The 22,070-nt window shown below is 61.2% G+C and overlaps 1 protein-coding gene across 1 annotated transcript in view; it reads left to right on the forward strand.

The window, feature by feature from the left end:
- The window catches only part of Itpr3 (inositol 1,4,5-trisphosphate receptor, type 3), a gene marked incomplete at its 5' end in the record, with an annotated part of 50,928 nt that continues 28,858 nt past the window's right edge, over nt 1-22,070 (forward strand). Inside the window, 7 exon segments of the mRNA XM_005389506.2 lie at nt 1-112; nt 12,740-12,810; nt 18,401-18,522; nt 19,738-19,824; nt 20,274-20,432; nt 20,817-20,915; nt 21,132-21,215. Coding sequence (XP_005389563.1) covers nt 24-112; nt 12,740-12,810; nt 18,401-18,522; nt 19,738-19,824; nt 20,274-20,432; nt 20,817-20,915; nt 21,132-21,215 — 711 coding nt within the window.

The following is a 22,070-nucleotide window of genomic DNA, read 5'->3' on the forward strand; positions in this document are numbered from 1 at the left end:
CGCCGGCCCCGAGGGCCGCAGCCATGAGCGAGATGTCCAGCTTCCTGCACATCGGGGACATCGTCTCCCTGTACGCCGAGGGCTCGGTCAACGGCTTTATCAGCACTTTGGGGTGAGTGCGCGCGGGGCTGGGGCGCGGGAGGCGGGGGGCCCGGCTGCCAGCTGCGTGCGCGCGTCCCGTCCCCGGGGCCTCGCCACGGGACCGGGCCGTCCGCAGCCGGAGCGGGGAACGCGCCTCCCCGAGCGTGGAAAGGAAGTGCAGTGTTTGTTCAGGTAGGAGTCGGCGCCCCGCGGGGCTTGGCGGAGGCGCCCGGCCGAGCCTCCACCCGGCACCCTCGGGCGCGCGCCTGACTTCGCGGCCGCGACTTCCCCGCAGGTGGCAGGGCCGGCAGGTGGGCGCGGGGCCTGAGCGGGGGCATCGGCCCGGGGCCTGCACTCTCGGCTCTGGGCGGAGCTGTGGGGTGGCCGAGCCCAGCTGGAGGTCCGGAGTTCCCCTCGGTTTACCCACCCGGGCACCCTGAGGGTCGGAGCTTTTCCCCGTCCGCCCCCTCCAGTAGGACAATCTTCTCAGCTGCCCCTTCTAGGCGACCCGGGCCTGGCCGCCGGCCCGCTCCTCCCCTCCTTTCCCCGTCAATTTCCTGTGCGGCTCATCAGGCGCCCCTGGGTCTCAGGTCCCAGGTTCTTTAGAGCCCTGTACAAACATTAATTAATTCTGGCCTCCACCTCCCAGGGCCTGGGCCGGATAGATGGGGAATCCGTTTTTCTCCCGGGCACGGCGGGTACCAGACAGAGGGCAGGAACAGAACCAGGCAGTGTGAGTTTCTCTTGGGAGGAGCAGTTAGAGGGTCTCTGGAGATGGGGTGGAATGGCTTCACCTCTCCACCAAGCCCAGGGACGGCCTGGTCTGCCCTTTTCATCTTATTTCCTTTTTTTTTTTTTTTTGAGACCTGTCTCACTATGTAGTGAGGCTGTCCTTGAATTCAAGGGAATTGTCCTGCCTCAGCCTCCTGAGTGCTGAGATTACATAGGATCCCACTCAGCCCTGGATTTCTTTCTTCCTTTTTTGTATCAGGAATTGAATTCAGGACCTTGCACTTGCCAGGCAGGCACTATACCACTGAGCTATATCCCCAGCCTGGAATCTCACTTTTAGTCTGGCTGGAAGGGGGATCCATGCTGGCTGCTCCAGGGCTCTGACTGTGAATTCCAGCATTTCCTACTTCTTATCTCCCCAGCCTCTGGCACTCCAGTTCCTCGGTGTTGAGACTGGGATTCCTGCCTCTCTCTCTAGATGTGGCTTCCCCTGCGCAGAGAGGTGCTGGCCTCCGGTAGAGGCAGCGTGCGGGCTGGTGCCAGGAGGCCAGGCCAGGGCATAGTGGGTGCACAGGCAGCCCCTCTTCAGAGGCTGGAGGAGGGGCGCGTGTGGGGGAGGTGGCTTCATGCCTGGAGACCGTGGGAGAGGCCGGCCTCCTGTGTTGCTGGGTGCTGGGCGGGGCTTGGGACGGAGGTATGGTGGGTGCTTTTTACACACCTGCGAACTTCAGCAGCCTCCGGGAGAGAGCACCGTGTCCCCACTGCCCTTCCTCAGGCAGCCCACCTGCCTTCCTCCTAGCCTGCCTGGGCACTGCTGCTCGAGCGCCTGGGGCCCGGCTGCAGTTCCCGGAACCGGTCCCTGCCTAGGTCTCTTTACCTTTGCTCCCACCTTGCTCCACCAGGCTCCGCCTGAGTAAATCTGTCCCACCCTCCTCGACCCGGGGCAAGATCAGCCCCTGCCCAGCCAGCCAGGGCACAATGCACCCTTTTGAGCCTGGGCTTTCAGACTGCTCCGCACAGGTGCAGCTGGTGTAAACGTGGTTCCCTGTGGGTCCGTCCCGTGCTGGGCCCTGTGCCAGATCGAACCTAGGAAGACTCGGCTCTCACTCTGCTGCCGTGAGGGTGGGCGCCGCTGTGGGCCGGGGACCCGGTGGACAACAGAGAAACCAGGCGGCCACCTTCTGGGAGCTTGGATGTCTGAGTTTGGCCCTGAGAGTCCTGGTGGCCAGGCAGGCTCTGTCCCGCCGCGTGGACACCTGCTGTTCAGTAAGTCCCTGGGAGCAGGGCCCCAAGTATGGCAGGCATTCCTCTCTGTCCTGTCTAGAATCTATCTCCGGCCCCTTACATTTTTTTTTTAATACTTAATTTTGCAGCGCTGGGAATTGAACTCGGGGCTTTTGCGCTGAGCTGCAGTCGCAGCCCTTTTAAAATTGTAAAATTTTGAGACAGGGTCTCGTTAAGTCACCGAATTGCTCGGACTGGGCTTGAATTTGCAGTCCTCCTGCCACAGCCTCCGGGAGTGCTGGGATCACAGGTGGGCGCCACCACGCCCGCTTCTGTTTCCTTTCTTAACTCTGGTCTCTGATTCTCTCCCTGGGGTTGCCCCACCCGAGGTCTTGATTCTTCGAGGGTGAGGTGACCAAGCCCTTGGGCCATTATTGTCCAGGGCTGGTGCCTGGCAGGGGTGGCCTCTGGGCAGTGGGGCAGGCCGAGGGCAGTGCCTGGGGTGGGGAGGCTGGGGCTGGCTTCAGATTCGGGCAGTGGTCCCCCGTGACTGGGGATGAGGTGGGGTGGTGGTGGCTAATTAGAGCTTCCCGCTAATTAGAGCCGAGTGGAGATTGTACATTAACTCTGGCCGGCGGTTCGGGAGGGGCGGGGAGTGGATCCTGAGCAGGGCAGGGGAAAAGCAGGCCCACGCCTGTTCTTGGCAGGAAAGTGTGGTTAGGGCCTGCCTCGCCCCCCGCCCAGGTGGAGGCGGCACAGCCAAGGCTGGAAAGGCGAACCTGGGCCGGCAGGAGTGGGAGGACTTGGTGTGGCTCTGGACCGGCAGCCAGGACACCTGGCCAGAGGAACGCAGGACGGCCCCTTCAGGAGCTCAGGTCCCAGCTCTGAAGAGTGCTATTTTGTGTTGGGGCTGGCTGTGTAGCTCAGGGTGGCCTTGAATTCTCCATGTAGCCCAGGGTAGCCTTGAACTCATGGTGATCCTCCTGCCTCAGCCTCCTGCATGCTGGGATTACAGGCCTGTGCCACCATGCCTGGCTCTGAAGGCGGCTCTTGAGTGCCCACAGGGGTAGCCCCGGTTCACTGGGAGTGAGTCAGGGGAGTGAGGGTAACCTTGGTCTTGGAGGGGAGCTCGGGGCGCTGCGGGGAGGCTGTACCCTGAGGGGCTGGCCTGGGGCCACCCTGGGGCTCTCACGGCCTCTGGTCTTGGACCCGGGCTGAGGATCCCCGGCAGCTGGCCAGAGGTGCTGGCCTCCTTTGGTGGGGTTCCCCAACCTGCTTCCTGGGAGGGGGCACCAGAGGTCAGGAACATGGGGGCAACGAGGGGACGCCCAGGTCTCCAGGGCCCAGCGCCCAGAGGTGTGACGGTGGCCAGGAAGGGTGTCCACTGCAGGTTTCTTCCTGCTTGGGAGGCTCCGAGTGCGGGTCAGCTTGTTCCCTAGGGATCCCTGGCCGGGCCTTGGGGGCCGGTCCAAAAACACCAGCTTCTAAGCCCCACATCAGAGGGAGCAGCAACATCTCTGGGGGTGGGGTCGGGTGTTTGACGTTTTAACGGCACTCCGCGTGAGCCGCGTGTACCCAGGGCCATCTTGGTTGCCGGGCTCAGAGGAACGCTGCTTGCGGTTCTGCTGGCTGATGGGCCCAGAGAGCCTTCCCTTTTGCCCTCATTGGGCTCATTAAGTCATTCAACAAGTGAGTATTGAGCACCTATTATGTGCCAGGCACCGTTTCAGGCACTGGGCAGTCCATAATGACAGCTTGCTCCGTTCTATGGAGGCGGGAGTCGGGTGAGGTGATTTGTAAGCCCTTGTGAGCCTGGAGCCCTGGAGACACAAAATTCCCCAAGGGGGGACCGCGCCTCCCCAGCCGCCGGCATTCCGCAGGCCCATCTCAGACCTGCCTTGGTTTTTCATAACCGGGATTTCACTGGAATGAGATGTTTGACTTGTGTTCCGTAGCCTAAGGCAGGCGCTTGGCCTCAGCTAGCCCGATAGTGCAACTCAGTTTTTGAAAACAAAAAAATACATTTTTCTCATTAAAAAATAATTTGTCCACGGAGAAAACTCGAAAAACTCAAATAAAAAAATTATCCGTAGTACCATCGCGACCTGTGTTCACACCCTGTGCAGCCCTCCCCGTTCCCACCCCTGCGGGGCGCGGATAACGCGACGCCGAGGGGCCCACCGCTGGACGCATGCGCAGTTCCGCCCCCACGGCAGCGGGTGGGGACGGGGACGCTGGCCTCGCAGGCGTCCGGCCGCCAGTTTCTCCAGAGGCGGAGCGGGCGGAGACAGGCTGCTGCCCAGGGTCTGACCCACTTCACGGCCAGCGCGTCTGTGGGCGTGGCAGCCTCCGCCCTCGGGTGGGCGTGGGGGTCCTCGCGGAGGTGCTGGGGCTGGTGAGGGTCGAACCAGCGCCCGGCCTCCCCTCCACCCCGCGGGACCCGGGTCTCGGCGGCGTCCAGCCCCTGGGCTCGAGCGCCTGCCCTGCATTCCTGACTGTCCCCTCCCTGGCTCGGCCGTGGGCGTGCAGGGCTGGGTCGGGGAGGGCGGTAGACAGGGTGGGGACACCAGCTTTCGGCTCCCACTGTGGGGAGGGCTGTCCCCGCACGCCCCCTCCATCCAGCCCCGTCCCTGGGCTTCAGCCCCTGCAGAGTGGGGGGCTCCCGGGTGGGGGGCCAGCCGAGGTGCAGCTCTGTCCCTGCAGTCCCTGGCTTAGCGTGGGTTGCACCGCAGCTCCTTCCAGATCGGGGCCTGAGGGAGGGGAGAGACGGGGTGCACGCAGGCTGGGGCCGCCTTGGAGGGCTTTGTCCCAGGGAGACAGGCGGGGCTCACAGGCTGATAGCAGGCTCGGTGCCCGCGGGTGTCTGGGCCCCAGATAGGCAGAGCCGGAAGGGGCAGCAAACAGGTCTCAGCTCTGGGGCAGGTGCAGATACCTGAGGCAGACACCTGCCCGGATTTGGTTAGCAAATCCCTTCCCTGGGCCTGCGCTCAGCTGCAGGTCCCTCCCCCAGGCCCGGGAGGGCAATGTCCAGAGCCCAGGTGTCCGTGTCCAGTTGCTGATGACAGGGCCGTGGGGCCGTCGGAGGACAGTGACACCGACAGTGGTGGCTGCAGCTGCCCGTTCCCTCTGACCCCCCGCTGCCAGCTGGGGAAGACGGCAGAGAACCGCTGAGAGCACACGTCTGCCTGGCCCGTAGGCTTCCTAACTGTTCCCGTGTGCCTACATTTGCGGCACTCCTTTTGCTGAATGGCTTTATGAAATATTCCCTACACGGCATCGTTTTTACCTCCAGATACTGCACGACGTGTCCCTAAGAAGTAAGGACGTGCTAGGTAGCCACGGTGCTGTGACCACACCCACCTGTCCCGACAGCCCCTAAAGACCTATCCGTGGACAGCTTGTCCTTGACCTCTGATTGTTGTTGACCACAGTGTCTCGTAGCCGGGGCCCTGCCGCTGTCCATGGGTTACTGTGGCTACTGAGCTTCTGGGGTCTCCTCCTCCCTGTGAGTCTATCCCTGGCAAGGTGGGGTGATGCCTTTGTCAGGCTGCCTGGTTTCCCCGCAAGATCTGCGGCCTGCAGGGGGTGGGCCGGGGTCTGGCGTGCAGTCCTGGGCAGCATGTGAGGTGGCAGCCAGGCGGGTGGCCTGTGGCACGGGCCTCCCTGTCTCTCTGCTCTTTGGCCCTCTGTGGTCCCCAGCACCCGGGGAGACGCAGGACTTGCCTGAGGCCACGTGATCCTGACCCAGGTGAGGGCAGAGGTGGTGCTCTTAAAAGGCTGGCACACTTGTTGAAGACTTGGATTTCTTTTGGGCCAAGTTTGGTCATTTTTGCTGCCCCTGGAGAGACGCCCCGGGGGCCCTGAGCGTGTGCCCTCCTGTCCCATCTGGGCTTCGAGCTCTGCAGGGCGTGAGCCCTGCATGTTCAGATTCCACGTACCTGTCTCCTGCCTGGCCCCCCAGCAGCGCAGGCAGAGCCTCTGTGAGGTTGGGGAGGGAGAGGAAGAGGCCTCTGCCGCCCTGCAGGAGTTCACCTCTGTTCCCTGGTGAATCTGGGCTCCTCTCCGACACTCCCACCCCACCCTCGCTACGACTGTGGGCATCCGAAGGTCCCCTGGCCCCTCCGCCCACCGCCAGCCTGGGTCACAGCGCCTGCGTGGAAGCTGCCTTGCTGGGTGCCGGCCTCGACTCCGTCTGTGGGTGGGGGGCGGGGAGGCTGGGAGTCTGGAGAGCTAGGTCTGGGGCTGGCCGACCTGTGAGCTCTTGCGCAGGCCCGTGTCCCCGCGGGGCCCGGGCCACACAGCTGCACGGGGGGGCTGGGCGCGTGGCTCCCCCTCCGCGCCGCTGTGGTGCTGGCGGGCCCGTAGGTGCAGGGTTTGAGCAGGCGCCCGGATAGCCGCCGCCCCACTTCCACCCGCTCCCGCTTATCTCATCTCGCTGCCCGGCCCGCCCGCCCGCCTTTCTCACGGCTGCCACCTGGCCTCAGAGTCCACGCTGGGCAGAGTGGAGCCTCCCAGGGCCTGGGATGTCCCTGGCTCTCCGCTTCTTTGGTAGGATCTTGGGGTGCAGACCCCATGGGCATTCATTCCAGGCACAGCACCAGGTCCGCACCCTGAGCTCTCCAGTGACCCCTGTCCCCAGGATCTGGGGGGCCCTGCACACATTTCCGGCCCCCCATAAATGTTGGGGTCTGGTTGATGCCCTGGTGTGGATAGGTGGTGCTGTCCCTAGGGACCCAGCGTGGAAGGCATGAGCTTCCTTGGGAGGGGCCCTCAGTACATGTGGGCAGGAAGTGAGGTTTTGTTGAACAGAAGCAGTCTGAGGCCAGGCGCAGAGGTGCTCACCTGGAATGCTTGGGAGGCTGAGGCAGGAGGATCACAAGTTCGAGGCCAGTTTCAGCTACTTAGTTGGCCTGGGGCTCAAAAACAAACAAGTAAGAAATAAGATGGGGGTGTGGCTCAGTGTTAGAGCACCCTTCATTCCAGCCTTGTCGGGCGGAGAGGAGGTGGCGCTGGGCTGTGTTTGTGCTCTCTGTGACCAGCTGTGTGGCCCGCGGGATCCTCTGGTCTGTGGGGCTCACACCGACGGAAAATGAATAAGAATTATAGTACTCAAACCCTCGACTCTCCACCTCCACCTCCCTTTGAGGTACTGGGGATTGAGCCCAGGCCTTCCAACACAGCCACATCCCAGGCACTCTTTTACATTTTCTATTTTTAGACAGTCTTGCTGAGCTACCCAGGCTGCGCTTGACTTTGCTGTCCTCCTGCCTCAGCCTCCCGGAATGCTGGCATCACAGTCCTGCGCCTCCAGAGGGTTGGCTTCTCTGACCTGCCCTTAGCAGGCCGCTGGTGGGGAACTGAGGGTCTTGGCAGCCGGTGGGGGCTTGGGAAGGTTGGGGGGCGGTGCCTGGGGCTGGTGGGGTGGGAGCGGGCCTCCCTGACCTCAGCGGGAGCTGGGCTCTGGTCCCTGCGCACAGCTGCCCTTGGGGAGGGTCTGGCTCGGGAGGCAGCGTCACCGCCCCTGGCTCGGGCCCAGAGTCGAGGCGTCTGGCAGTCGCGGGCGGGCGGGGATGGGCTTGTGGGGCGCGAGTTTCACGGGCGTCGAGACCGATTGGACGAGGGCGTAAGGCGGACGGCGCTGGCAGCTGCGGGAGCTTGGCGACTGGGGGGGCCCTCCGCCCTGACTACCTGCGGGTAACCTGGCACGGCGGGTCCTGGCCGCCCATCCGAGAAGGACCTGCCCACCTCTGCCTGGTGGCGCCTGGGCGGGGTGCCCCTGCTGCTCACGGAGGAAGTGAGCTGGGCTTCATGGGGGTGCCGGGGACACTTTGGGACCCCACAACTGGCCCTGGAGTGGCCACCTTCCTGCCCACAGCTAGGCCTCTGCTGAATAAAGCACCCTGAGAGGGTCTGCAGCGCCCAGGACAGAGGCCAGGTGGCCACTGGAGCGGTGCCTCCCGAGTGCTGGGATTGCAGGGGTGCGCCACCACGCCGGGCCTTCCTGATGAGATTTTTAGGGCACGCTGCCCCATACTTGGTGCTGCAGCTGCTGAAGTGAAGGGACTCCCTCACTCTGTGTGCTTCCTGTGGGCTGCTCTGACCAGCCCGCGGTCTTGGTGCTGCGCATGCAACAGGGAGAGAAACACACACCCTGCCAGGTGTGACATCCGCACCTGCGCTCCCAGCTCCTCGGGAGGCTGAGGCAGGAGGATCCAGCTCTGCCCGGGCAGCTCAGGAATATCGTGTTTCAAAAAAATAAAATAAAATGTGGCTTAGTAGCAGAGTGCTTACCTAGCACACATGACACTCTGGTTTCCATGCCCAGCACTGGAAAAATAAACCAAACCAAAACAAAAACACACGTCCGTGTCCTTGTGAAACTTCCAGCCCTCCGGGTGGCAACGAGGGACAATAAACGGAATAAGTAAAATGCTGCCGAGCAGAGGCTGCACTCCAAAGGGCAGGAGGGCGCGCCTGCAGGGGGGCGCCGGTGACGGAGAGTCCCGTGGGCCTTTTGGGCCGACGCTGGTTTGGCTGAGCCGAGCGGCTCTGGTTGGACTTCTCGGACCCGGTTGGAGGTGGGGTCTGCGCATGCTCCGCAGGCCCCCTCCACCCCGCCCCCCGCACAGGAACCCCCTTGTTGCTCTAGGGGAAACGGGGTTGCGCTTGAGATCCTGGGACCCCAGCCCAGCTGTCCAGTGGGGAGAGCTCGGATCGCGGGGCTTAGCGAGGGGCGTGGGTCCGCTGCACCCACATGTGTGGACAGGACGATCCGGGATGTGTGTGCAGTCGAGGGCAAAGAAGACCACAGGCTCTCTCTCCTGCACACTTACACATTTATTTTGTTTTTGTTTTGAGGCAGGGCCTCCCAATGTATCTTACTATGTAGTCCAAGCTGGTCTTAAACTTGCTATGTAGCCCGGTTTGGCTTTGAACTTAGGATCCTCCTGCCTCAGCTTCCCGAGCTCCGGGAGAGCAGGCACGCAGGGCCGCGCGCGGTCTCCCCTGACACTTTGAGGTCCAGCACAGCCCCGGACACTCCGCAGTGTGGCTTCACATTCCAGCTCTGCGGTTGTGTAATCTCTTCACGCCCTGGTTTCCCTGCCTGGAAAATGGACACAATGACAACATAGATGAAGAGGGTTAGACCGCAGCAGGGAGACGCCAGGCGATTCTCCAGCCCGGGTCCCGAAGTTCATTCGTTCCAGGCCCTGTCTGTCTGGAGTTAGCGTCGGCTCCCACAGGGTGACTGACCGCCGCGCAGTCCCACAAACTGCCCTCTCTGCCGGCTCTGAATCCGGGGTCCCCATGACTCCCTCTTCATAGCTGCTAACTTCGACAGAAGTCAGGAATACTCTTTGCCAGGGATGTAGCTCAGCAGCACAAGTGCCTGCCTGGCAAGCGCAAGGTCCTGAGTTCAATTCCTGGTACCAAAAAAAAAAAAAAAGGAAAACTCTCAGCGTATGAAATCGCTGCAGTATTATAAAAGGGTGCGGCCGGAAGGAAGAGAAGCTTCGGGTGAGGGGCGCGGGGCTTCTGTGACCTCCGTGGTCACTAACTCAGATCTCTATCCTGGAAGACGGATGGGTGACGTCACTCACTTTGGTGACGATGTCAACGTCCTGGTCCCTCAAGAAGCAGGTGGGCGGGGCCAAATTTCCACCTCTCTAATCGCTGCTTCCGGTCTGTCTCCTGGCAACCAGCCCCGCCCCCACCTTTGGGGCTTTCCAAGTCACTTCATGACTGTGAGTTCAAGTGTGGCTGAAAGCGGCCTGATTTGAATAAAATTCGTACCTTTTCACTTTTATGGCCCCGGAGACGTTTCAGGCACTCGGACAGCAATCCACATATTAGAAGACGCTCTTCCTTCTCCTGTCACTTGGGAAGCGGGGAGGGTTTTAGGGGCTCTGGCGGAGAACTGAAATGGAGCCCGAATGTCCGTTTTTTGTGATCACTGTATCACAGGACCGTGTTTGTACAGGTAAAACAGGGCTCCCAGCTGCATGGAACTCACCGTGTAGACACAGCAAGTACAGACATAGGGAGAAAGGCTGGGCGTTTGAGGAATGCGAATTAAAGCAACTCTGAGACTCCATCTTATTCCAGAAAGAATGGCCATCATCAAGAAATCAGTAACAGGAGCCGCGGGTGGTGGCGCACGCCTGTAATCCCAGCACTCGGGAGGCTGAGGCAGGAGGATCGTTGTGAGTTTGAGACCTGCCTGGGCTACAAAGTGAGCTCAAGGCCAGCCTGAACTGCATACCCAGACCTTGTTTCAAAAAAAAAAAAAGAAATCAATAATACTGGTGAGGCTGTTGGGGGAAATCCTTCTACATTGCTGGTGGGAGTGTAAACTGATCCAGCTGCTGTGGAAATCGGCATGGAGAATTCTCAGAAAGCTAAAAAGAGAAATTCCATTTGACTCAGCTATTCCCCTTCTAGGTATCTCCCCAAAAGGGTTAGAGATGTCGTGAGACACACATGCCCATGCTGACAGTAGCACAGTTCATAATCCCTCAATCGTGGGAGCAGTCTGTATGTCCTTCACAGACGAATGAAGAAAATGTCTTTATACACAGTGGAGTACCACACTGCCGTAAAGAAGGATAAACGTGAGGTATTTGTAGGAAAATTGGATGCACCTTGAGACCATAATGTTAAGTAAATTAGACACACAGCTTGAATGTGGCATGGTTTCTCTTATGTGAGACTAATAAGCAGTATACATAAAGTGTAAAATAGAAGACAATAGGGAGAAAAAGACAAACAGTTACAAACCGGCATGGCCAATGTATCTAAAAGTGTACCTTGATTTAGTATAATTGTTCTAGGTGTTTATATGCTTTTTGGCCTGTTGGTCTGGGTACTAATCTGTGCTTTTGGCCATGCACTTGATAAAGACTTAAAAAATAAATAAATCTGATGCTGGGAAAAATGTTAAGAAATTAAAGAAAAATGGGCGGAGGGGAAAGGGAAATAAAAAGAATCAAAAAGAACCGAGCAGTGTTATGTACACATACCAATTCCCCACAATGAATGTACTCATTATAAAAAAAGAAAGTCCTAAGAAAAAATAAACAGAAAAAAAAAAAAAAGGAAAGAGGCGAGGAGCAGGGGCCGGGGGGAGCTTGTGGGCGGGGTGCGGGGTGCTGTTTCAGAGCTGGGGAGAAAAAGCCTGAGGGGAAGGGGGCTGCCAGGGCGGACGCAGGGTGGGCAGGGCCGGGGAGGTGTGAGCTGCCCCCACTGTCTCTGGCCGGGAGGGCGCTCAGGGACCTTGGGATCAGCTGGAGCGAGAAAACAGGCCAGCTAGTACGTGACGAGGAGTCAGATCGCAGAAGACCTTCTCGGCCATCCAAGCGGGGGAGATGCAGAAGGAGCGTGAACTTGGATGTCAGCTCTGCGGTTTCAGACAAGTTACTTAGTCTTCAGACTCAGTTTGCTCCTCTGTAGACTGGTGTGAATGACTAGCCTCTCACTCGCTAGGAAGTTGGTGAGAGGTCAGAGGCCACAGGTGTGAAGTGCTAAGTACAGTTGGCTTTTGTTTTGTTTTTTTGGAGGCGGGTTTGGAGACAGGGTCCCACTATATAACCCAAGCTGGCCTTGAACTCTCGGCGATCCTCCTGCCTCAGCCTCCCAAGTGCTGGGATTGTAGGCATGCACTACTACCATACCCAGTGAGTTGGCCTTTGAGATGGGGATCATCACTTTCTCCTGGACAGTGGGATGGGATTGAGGAATTTTAAATGCAGGAGTTGGGTGGATGAATGGTTAGATGGATGGAAGGATGGGTGGATGGACAGAGATGGATGAATGGGTGGGTGGATAGATAGGGGGATGGATAGAGGGAGGGGTGGGTGGAGGGATGAGTGGATGGAGGATGGATGGAAGGATGGATGGATTGACGGGTAGGCGGATGGAGGGATGGGTGGGTGGGTGGAGGGATGCCCTCAGGAGAGCTGAGATTAACCTCAGGCATGCTTGCAGTAGGAATCTTGGGCCTGGGCTGGGCCCAAGAGGAGAGAGAGTGGGGCTGACCGAGCCTGGGGAGGCGCGGGTCTCGTCCTGTGAGGAGAGCCACAGTCCCAGCCCCTAGTTCGGTCTCTCGGAAGCTCCCCTGTTCCAGTCTCTCCCTCATTCTCCGTCTCTCTCTCCCTGTGCCTTTGCCTCCTGGCCCCTTTTGCTCTGTGTCCTTCTGCAGGGGCAGCGGGGTCTCAGGAGTTGCCTCTGCCATGGGTGACAGTGGGGACAGGCCCCTCGCGGGCCGGCTGCTGCTCTGTCACCGGGTGGGAGGCGAGTCTGGCGTCTTTGTGTTCGAACCTTCCCAGGACCCCCTGCCCCTTTCTTCTCTTGGTGGCACTGGGGACTGAACCCTGGCCTTCCCTTGGAGCTACATCCTCACACTCCTCCGCTGTTACGTAGAAACAGTATCTCACTACGTCTCTTAGTTGCCCAGGCTGGGCTTCTAACTTGCAGTCCTCCTGCCTCAGCCTCCCAGAGCTGGGATTATAGGTGTGCGCCCCCTCCCCCCGTGCCTGGCTGAGACTTTGCCAGGTGCCAGGAAAGAGGACGACTTGGTGGTGGTGGGGTTTGTCAGCAGTGGAGGGAGTTCCAAGGCTCTCACTACCCTGGGGCCGCCACCCAAGGAAGGGGCTATGAGCACATGAGCCTTTCCCTCCCACTGACCGAGCTGCCCTGTCCCCAGGCTGGTGGATGACCGCTGCGTGGTGGAGCCTGCAGCTGGGGACCTGGACAACCCCCCGAAGAAGTTCCGAGGTAAGTCACCCCTCGGCCCGCGCCAAGTCTGAATCCGTTCAGCCCCCTCAGGCCCCAGTGTCTGGGTGAGACTGGGCGCCACCGGCAGCCCACCCTCTGTGGCCCAGCAGCCCCTTGCCCTCGCCGCGCCCTCTTGGCATGGCTGCCTGTCCCTGCCCCCCACCCCCAGCCGCACCTGCTTCAGGCCAGGGCCTGTTGTCCCCAGGTCCCCACCAGCCACAGGGCTCCCTTCGTCTGCCTGACGGGCGTTTTCTGAGGGAATAAAGGTGGAAGAGAGAACGACCCGAGGCCCGAGGAGGCCTGGGGGGGCACTTCCCTGTGCCTCAGTCTCCCCACTGCCCTGGGAAGGGATCGATTGGACCTGATAGTTTCCAAGCCCCGACCTCGGGTGTGCGCTCAGCCGGAGCCATGTGGGTGACCTGGATGAGCGCCTTCCCTGAGGGCCTCTGTGTCCTTGGGATGGCGGAGGCTGTAGAAGGTGCTGCTGTGTGATGTCCTGCCCAGCGGAGGCCACGGGCAGTAGCCGATCGCGGGTGTGGTGGGCAGGGCGGGGCGGGGCAGGGTGGGCAGGGTCGCAGGGGTGGCTCTGCCGGCCCAGGGCCCTGCCTCTGCTGCCTTCACAGGCCTCTGGGTGCTGGCTTGGCCTGGAGTGGGTGTGGGTCAGACAGCTTGGACCGGATGTGGCCACCACCCTGGCCCCAAACCCTCCTCATCATCCTCAGTTGCCCTGGACCACCACATCTGGCACACATCTGGCCGCTCCCACCTCCCTTGGGCCAGGCCGCCTCCCTGCTGCCCCCAGTTCCCGGCCTTGCTCCCCGCCACCTGCCCTCCCGTGCCTGCTGCCTCGATGCCCCACGCCGCACCTCCACGCGCTGCTCTCTGCAGGCCTCAGCTCCTGGCCTGGGGGCCTTTAAGCCCCTGCCTGCCCCTGCGCCTCTCCCTAGAGCACCCCGTGTTTCGATGGCTTTTGTCATTTGTCTCCCTCGCTAGCAGGTCCGCTCTGCAGGGCAGGGGGGCTCGTGCTTTCGCTTTATGCCTGGAGCTTGGCTCTTCCTGGAGAACGTGGGGTGGGGGTGAGGGTCCCTGGAAGCGGCCCCAGCCCGGTGGCGCAGGCTGGTGGCAGGGAGGGCTTGTGGCAGATTTGCCCTAGGCTTCCAGGGGACAGTTGGAGGCCAGTTTTTGACAACAAAAAAGCCTCTCAGGGGAACAAATGCTCCTTTGACTCCTGCCCCTGCCTGCTCCTTCCCACGCCCCACTCTTCTCCCCCTTTCCCAAGGCCTGCGAGCTGGGGCCACCCTGGCACCCCTGGGCCACCCGGGGCCCCCCTAGCCTCTGGGGGCCCAGTCAGCGAGGGGCTCGGAGCCCGCCCCTCATGTCTCTTCCGCCCAGGCCTGGCCCGTGTTGCAGAACCCGTGGCCAGGGTGCGGGCTGTGTTCGGCTGTGTGGCTGTTGACAGTCGGAGCGTCGGAGCTGGGACAGGGACATGGCCTGCAGCCTCCTGGGCTTGAGACAGATGCCAGGGGGCGCCCAGCGTCTGCTGTTCTCCCGTCTTTCCCGACGCCTGGTCTGACTGGGGCAGGCCCTGCGCAGGCGGTGATCGCCACGGGCATTCAGGCATTTTTACACGGTGATCATCAGGGGTGGCCTTGTCCTAAGACCCCGGAAGTTCTGTCCCCACGATTGTGGGGTGAGCCCAGCCCAGTGCCCTGCTGCACCCCTGCGCTGCTGACCCTGGGGTCCCCGGGCTGGGCTGGCAAAGCCCCCCCAGGCCCACCTGAGCCGCCGCTCGGTTCCCTGCACGCGGGCTCAGCTCCCTCCTCCTCCCTGGGCCGCCCAAGCCCCAGCACGTCGGGGAGGGAGGGAGCGAGTTCTTCCCAGAGTTGGCGCAGCCCCTGAGCTCTGCTTTGTGAGGGGGGCCCTGCCTTCCCAGCCCCGTTCTGTCTCTTCCCACTCACGGCTGGGCAGGGGAGGCCTGGGGCAGGACGGGGCAGCCCTCGCTTCCGCTCACAGACCAGTGATGGGGACCTAGGACGAGCGAGTCTCAGTCCCCAGCCTGCCCAGGCTAGTGGGGGCAGGAGCCAGGGAGGGGGCGATGCGGAGAGCTCCCTTGTTTGCCCGGCCTCTGCCTCCACACCTCCTCGGAGCCCAGTTCTTACTGTTACTAAGACTCATTTCAACTCTACACAAAGTAAAGAGGAAAGTCTCGCACGCTCTGTGGGCCCACTGTGGAGCCCCGTGACATCCTTTCGCCACATTTATTTCGGATATTTTACTTTCAAAGAAATAAGAGCTGTCACCAGAGCCCCTGCATCTCCTTGCACAGGCAAAAATACAAATCACTGACCGGGCCTCACCCAGGGGCGGGTTCTAGCGCCTCGTCTGTCCGTACTTCATAGGGACAGAGCCAGGGACAGTGCAAGGCGTGTCCACTTGTGGAGCTGTCTATCCAAGGTCGTAGCCTCTGCACACATCTTTCTGCACGTTTTTCATCCTGCGGTGTTCTTGAGATTGGTCCAAGGTGACGCAAGGGGCCAAGCTCATCTGTGTAATTGCTGCGCGCACCCTGCTGGTGAATAGACCGCTGTCTGTCTTCGCTGCTGCTGCTGCTGCTGCTGCTGCTGGAGGACAACGCTTGTTCCCAGCTCCTGGCAGCTGCGCGAGGCCCCGCCCAGCCCTCCCGCGCTGTCTCCCAGTCCCTGTGTGGTTTCTCTGGCGCATTCCAGGGCCGCTTCTCCAGCCCAGGAAAGTCACCCCACAGAATGTGGGCGCAGCACCCTCCAGTCTCCCTGGATCCTTGCCACGATTGGGTTTATCCCACTTAAATTTGTTTCAACCTGCTAGCTGTGTGCAATAGCGTCTCGTTATGGTTTTTTATTTTAAATAATTTAATTTTTTTTTTTTGACGCGCTGGGGATTGAGGTTTAATGCATTTTATCAGCGAACTCACCAGAACAGCACAGAAGATGGACAACAGTAAAAACGTGTGTCTGCGTGCGGAGCGGGCCCGTTGGGAAAGGGGAGCGACTGCGTGGAATCTCCCGTAGGGTGGAAATGCTGTCAATGCCCCCTATGTTGTGATCACTAAGAATTTGCTTGTTCTTTTTTTTTTTTTTTTTTTTTTTTGCCCCCCCCGAATTTGCTTGTTCTTAAAAAAAAAATCAAATGCTGACATTGTCCAGAAAAATGAAGATTTAGTTATATTTTGGCTACAAAGCTGAAGTGCTGAAATTTACTCAGTGACACATTTTGATTGACGGTAAATGCTGGTACCCGCCTGAATTTGTATTTTTTTATTTTTATTTTTTGGTACTGGGAATCCGACTCAGGACCTTGCATTTGCCAGGCAGGCACTTATGCCACTGAGCTATATCCGCAGCCCTCTGAATTTGTATTAAATGTCCATTCGTGGCTACTTGGTGCTCACCTGTGATCCCAGCTACTTGAGAGGCTGAGGCAGGAGGACTGCAAATTTGAGGTGAGTCTGGGCAAGTTAGCCAGACCTGTCTAAACAAAGCAAAACAAAATGCCAACCAGATAGGCATGACCCGCCTCCTGTGGAGTACCAGCAGAGGCACCGATCTGTCGTGAAGACCTGAGCAGTTTCTACAGATGCTGGAACAGGTGCTCGCCAGCCAGTTCAGTGGCCTCGTCCCGGTGTCCCGGGGTGTGGCGTGCGGCAGGACCGAGTTTGTGCACCTCCAGTAGAGGCTTTTGTGGCCGCATACTTCCTGGCCGTGGTACCCTGGCTGGTTTTCCTTGGTTGGCTTTGCGCCGGCCTTGGTGTAGAGAGCGCCTTACTGAGCCCCTGCTCCGTCTGCCAGAGCTTGGCATCAGACGGCAACTGTGGCGTGGTGGCTGTGAACACAGCTCCTGTCTTGGTTTTTATTTGCATTTTTGGGCCTCTGATGAGGTTGGGCATCTGCTTACCTGTAATTTTGTTCTTGGGCTGAGGCGGCCCCTTGGTGGCAGAGCGTCGGGGATATTCACATCTCTGCCCTTTGGTTACTCAGAGGAGGCGCTCTGTGTACGTGGTCCTGTTCTCTGCTGCTTCCTTTTATCATCTTACTGTGGGCCTGGTGTCGGGCCCTGGGTTTCAGCCCCACGCTGACGGGTGATGAAGAGGTGAACGCCCAGCACGGCCCGGTGCAGACGCCGGCCGCTGCGTCCCGGCCGCGTGTGCGTGTGAGACGCAGCTTTTCTTCGTCAGAAGAGACGGAACAGCACAGGATGCCTCCCGGTCGAGTGTGCAGAGCGGGGACGGTTTCCCTCTGTCACACCGCCCTGCCTTCCTGGAGGAGGCAGGGGCTGCAGGAGCTGTGCAGGCAGGATTTGTACCTCCGGGCATCTTGCTGGGTGCAGCGCTGCGCCCATGGTTGCCCCCGCAGGGGTCTGGGCAGGCGTCACGTAGGACGCTCTCATAGTGTGGGGTCTGGCCCCCTCTCCTCATTTAATACCGTTGGAGCTGCTGCTGCGACAACTAAAATCTCCCCGCGGCTCCGTTCCCTGCCACTCTGTGACCACGGATTCTAACCCGGCAGAGAGGGCCACGTGCTGCCAGGAGGAACCCACTGTGTGTGGAAGGCTCAGCAGACCCAGAAAGACAGATCCCCTCGAGCCCATGCTCAGAAGGGCACCCACTCATGCTGGGTGCAAGGAAGGCCCCGTGGGGTGGCCCTGTGGCTTAGCTTGTGCAGTGGCCATGTCCCTTCCTTCGCGGAAGTCTGTCCTCTGCGCCTTCTGCTCGTGTGGTTTTACCTCTCGTGGGCACTGGATGGGAAAATGGGTTCTGCTTTGGCTCCCAGCGGCCGGAAGGCCAGCTTTCACCACCTGGGGACAGAGCCTTCTTCTCGGGAACGAGGAAGGGCCAGGTCCTTGCTCAGGTGACTCCTCCCGCACCGAGACGGCGAGCTCGCTGCACACAGCGCAGGCCAGGGCCGCGCCCCGCTCCTGCGTGCCTTGGAGGAGGGTTCCCAACTTGTGCCTCCTCTTGAGAAGTAGGAAAACTGGGCAGCCTTTCTGGTGTTCCGGCTCACGGAAATGATAGGCGTCTTCTCTCCTTGCCAAACAAAAGTTGCAGTAGTGAGCACGTTTCTGGAATTCTGATGGCGCTGTGTGGTCTGTTCAGGAGCTGAGCTGACTGAATTCTCTCGGGAGCAGAGCCGGGAGCCGCTCACTCTTGTGGGGGCAGGGCAAGGGCCGGGGCAGGGCAAGGGCCGAGCCAGGATGTGATCTGTGGGCACAAGACCAGCTGACCCCACGGGGCTTGGGAGTGTAACCTCTCCCTCGGAGTGTCCCTTCAGGGGATGGGGACTACCTGGGGAGGGGGGAGTGGAATTCCATTTGCTGGGTACAAACGGCATGGGGTGTGGCCCCAGGAGTCCCTTGGTATCCCCACGGGGCCACGTCCGAGGCCAGGCCCGGGGCTCTCACCTGCCGTGGGGACTCCTTTCTACCCGGCTTGGTGCAGGAGGCTCCACTTCCTCCCTTGCCCCCTGTGGCCGGGCAGGGACAGGGCTGGGGGCAACGCTGCAGGCAGGGCTCCCACTGGGGTCCCGAGCCCCTGATGACCGTCTCGCTTGCCCCGCAGACTGCCTCTTCAAGGTATGCCCCATGAACCGCTACTCGGCCCAGAAGCAGTACTGGAAGGCCAAGCAGAGCAAGCAGGACAAGGAGAAGATCGCAGACGTGGTGCTGCTGCAGAAGCTGCAGGTGTGTGTGCATGCATGTGTGTGTGCACGGGGGTGTGCTCGTCAGAGCCAGTGGGGCCCCACGGCCCAGATGAGTGGTCTTCAAAACCCCGGTGCAGCCGGGCATGGTGGCACACACTGGTAATCCCAGCACTTGGGAGGCTGAGGCAGGAGGATTGCTGTGAGTGGCAGAAGGTGGGGAGAAGTGCACCCTCCCAGCGACCCAGGCATAAACATAGTCTTCGGTGCCAATGAGAAAGCTCTTTCCTTGGGGCAGGACAGCCCTGTGCCGAGACACACAGTCACGTAGTGGAATGTGGATGCCACACTGCAGTGGTCAGCGTGTACAGCTGTACATGGGCTTACCAGTGGCTGCTGGGGACCCAGTTTGAGAGCTGTGGCTCTACTCTCAACCTCCTCCTTAGTCTTAGAGAGCTGGACCCCCCTGTGCGGTCGTTCCGTAAGTCCGCAGTGGAGCGAGAGGCCCAGGTCTGGCTCACCTTGGGTTTCTCTGCCCTTGCGTGGCGTCAGGGTGCTCAGTGTGGTCTTGCTCCCGGCCAGTGGGCGACGGCTCGGTGCATGTCCTGGTGGCCCCAGCCTCATTGCTGCAGCGAAGAGCCCAGGAGGCTCTGGCTGTGGCCGGCAGCTTGCAGACCCTCTGGGCTGGGTCCCCACCCGGTCATGCAGACCTTGCCTCCCTCTGTCCCCTCGCCCTGCACCCCAGGAGGGGGGCCCACACGGGGTAGGGGTCCCGGCGCTGCAGCTGTGACCTGGGCTGGAAAGTGGGGTTACAGACCCAGTGAGGGCACTGGCGGGGGAGGCAGCGGGCCTTTCCTCGGGACACCATGGGAGAGAGGCAGGGTGCCCGTCCTCAGCCGCTTCTGATCCCGTGGGGTGGAATTCTTCAGGTGATGCCCTCCTAGGGGGAGCCGGTCCTGGGGGCCACCCCCGGGCGGGGGCTGGCAGGGACACAGCTTCGGGAGGGGTGCAGCAGAGGCAGGAAATGTACCCGCACACCTCGCACTGTGGGGTTCAGGGGCCTGAGGCGGCCGGGACATGGGGGGCGCCGGCGTTTAGGTTGCCGGCTTGTGCCCTCCAGACCGGGCCAGGGTTGGGGGAGGGCTGTGGCTCCCTGGGAGCCCCTGTGCTGAGGCTGGGGTCCCGGCGTGTGGGGGTGGGGAAGCCCCCCCCAGCAGCAGCTTCAGACTATCCCCCCCCCCGCGCCCCGCGTGTCCAGCATGCAGCCCAGATGGAGCGGAAGCAGAACGACACGGAGAACAAGAAGGTGCACGGGGACGTGGTGAAGTACGGCAGCGTGATCCAGGTGCGGCCGCGTCTCCGCCCCAGGCCCGCGGGCCGGCGCCTGCGTGCGCATGCGCGTGTGTCCCCTTGGGGGGCCGGGCCGCCCTTGAGCGTGCACTGGCGCAGTGTGTGGCCTGCACAGCTGTGCTGGCGTGAGCGCTGCTTGCTTGGTTTCCAAACCTTGGCTCTCCTCTCCTGGGTGGTGCGACCGTGGGCAAGGTACTGCCTTCCTGTGGCGCAGTTTCCCCATCCCAAACAGCAGCCAGGGACCGCGCTGGCCCTGGACGCGAGCCTCCCTGAGCGGACGCAGGCCAGGGCTCCCGAGCCCCCCTGCAGCAGGGCATGCCCCACCGTCGCGGTCTGCGCGTCTGCCTCCCTGTCGCCCCGTCCCTGTCGCCCCGTCCCTGTCGGGCCGCCGTCCTCGGTGTCCCCTCCCGAGTCAGCGCAGGCGACTTCCTCCCGCCCCTCCAGCTCCTGCACATGAAGAGCAACAAGTACCTGACGGTGAACAAGCGGCTCCCGGCCCTGCTGGAGAAAAACGCCATGCGGGTGACGCTGGACGCCACCGGCAACGAGGGCTCCTGGCTCTTCATCCAGCCCTTCTGGAAGCTGCGCAGCAACGGGGACAACGTGAGCAGCCGGTGGGAGGGCCGTGGGAGCCGCCGGTCATGTCCCAGAGCGGCCTCGGGGGTCTGGAGGAGGCCGTTTTCGAGAAGGGCAGACTGAGCCCTGGCACGGTGGCCCCACGCCTGTAATCCCAGTCACAGCGGTGGCTGAGGCAGGAGGAGTGCACCCGAGCACGGCCGGGGCAGTGTGGTGAGACCGTGCCTCGAAATACTCTCAGGAAGTCTGGGATGTTGCTCATTGGTCGGCCACTTGCCTGGGACGCGTGTGAGGCCCTAGGTTCGGTCCCTGGTACTAAACATACAGGACGAAAAGGAGGGCCCCAGCGCGACAGGAGGCGCCCTGCCCTGCCCTGCCGCTCCCCGCCCTCACCCTGCTCCTCCCCCAAAGGTGGTTGTGGGGGACAAGGTGATCCTGAACCCTGTCAACGCCGGGCAGCCTCTGCACGCCAGCAACTACGAGCTCAGTGACAACGCAGGCTGCAAGGAGGTGAGGTGCTGGGGGCAGCTCCCGCCATCCCATGATTCTGCGGAGCGGGGCACACCCAGCCTCCACCCGTGGCGGCCTCCACCCCGTCCCACAGGCAGCACCCTGGGGCGGCCTAGGCTGGGGTCTGGGTCTGACTGGCCGAATCCCGCTTTGTGGCTGGGCACCTGCCCCTCCCTGTGGCCGGAGGTCCAGCCTCACACACGCTGCCCCCTCCAGGTGAACTCGGTGAACTGCAACACCAGCTGGAAGATCAACCTGTTCATGCAGTTCCGGGACCACCTGGAGGAGGTGTTGAAGGGGGTAAGGAGGAAAGGACCCCAGCCCGACACCCAGCCCCTTGCCTGTGCTCGCCGTCCTCCACCTTGGGATGGCCCAGATCCTTTGAGCACCAGGTGCCCTTCCTCGATCCCTGAGCTGCGCCTGTACCTCAGGAAGAGCCCAGCTCGTACCCCTCCCAGGGCAATCCTGCCACGTGTGCCAGGAAGGGGGCCTAACCCTGTGCCGCCTGGGAAGGCCACCTGGGAGTCTGAGCCTCACCTGTCCTGCCTGACACAGACGTCCTGAGCACCCGGTCTGTGTGCACCCTCCACGTGTCCATCCTACGAGGCTCAGGGAGGCCTGGGGTCCCTTGCTGCTCATGGGCGCCTCTTTGGGAGAGGGAGTCAGGAGGAGAGGTTAAGCGTGGGCCCCGGAACCGAGGCAGGGATTCACAGCCCCTCGCCACCGGCCGTGTGACTCTTGGCAGGATCCCTGCCTTCTCTGTGCCTGGGTTTCCTCCCAGGAGACGGGGGAATAATGTGTTGTCCGGGATCCGGTCTCGGGTTGTCGATGAGGGTGCACTGCCTGCGGGGTGCTGGCCCAGGACAGGGCAGACTTCCTTAGAAGGGTGGTTTTGAGACTTCCGCCAGGAAGTAGAGCAGGCCCATTCTGCAGAAGAGGCTGCTGGGACTCAGGGATGTTAGGAATTTCTCAGAGGTCCACCCAGCTTGGAAAAGCAGAGCTGGGACCCAGACTTGGACTTGGTGTCCAGGCTGTGGCAATGAATCAGCCACCACTCTGCAGCTCCAGGGGGGTGTCAAAGAGATGGGATGAAAGGGCCGGGGATGTAGCTCAGCGGCACAAGCACCTGCCTTGCAAGCCCAAGGTCCTGAGTGG

The sequence above is a fragment of the Chinchilla lanigera genome, unplaced genomic scaffold, assembly GCF_000276665.1.
Source record: "Chinchilla lanigera isolate Chin_1 unplaced genomic scaffold, ChiLan1.0 scaffold00036, whole genome shotgun sequence".
Lineage (NCBI taxonomy): Eukaryota > Metazoa > Chordata > Mammalia > Rodentia > Chinchillidae > Chinchilla > Chinchilla lanigera.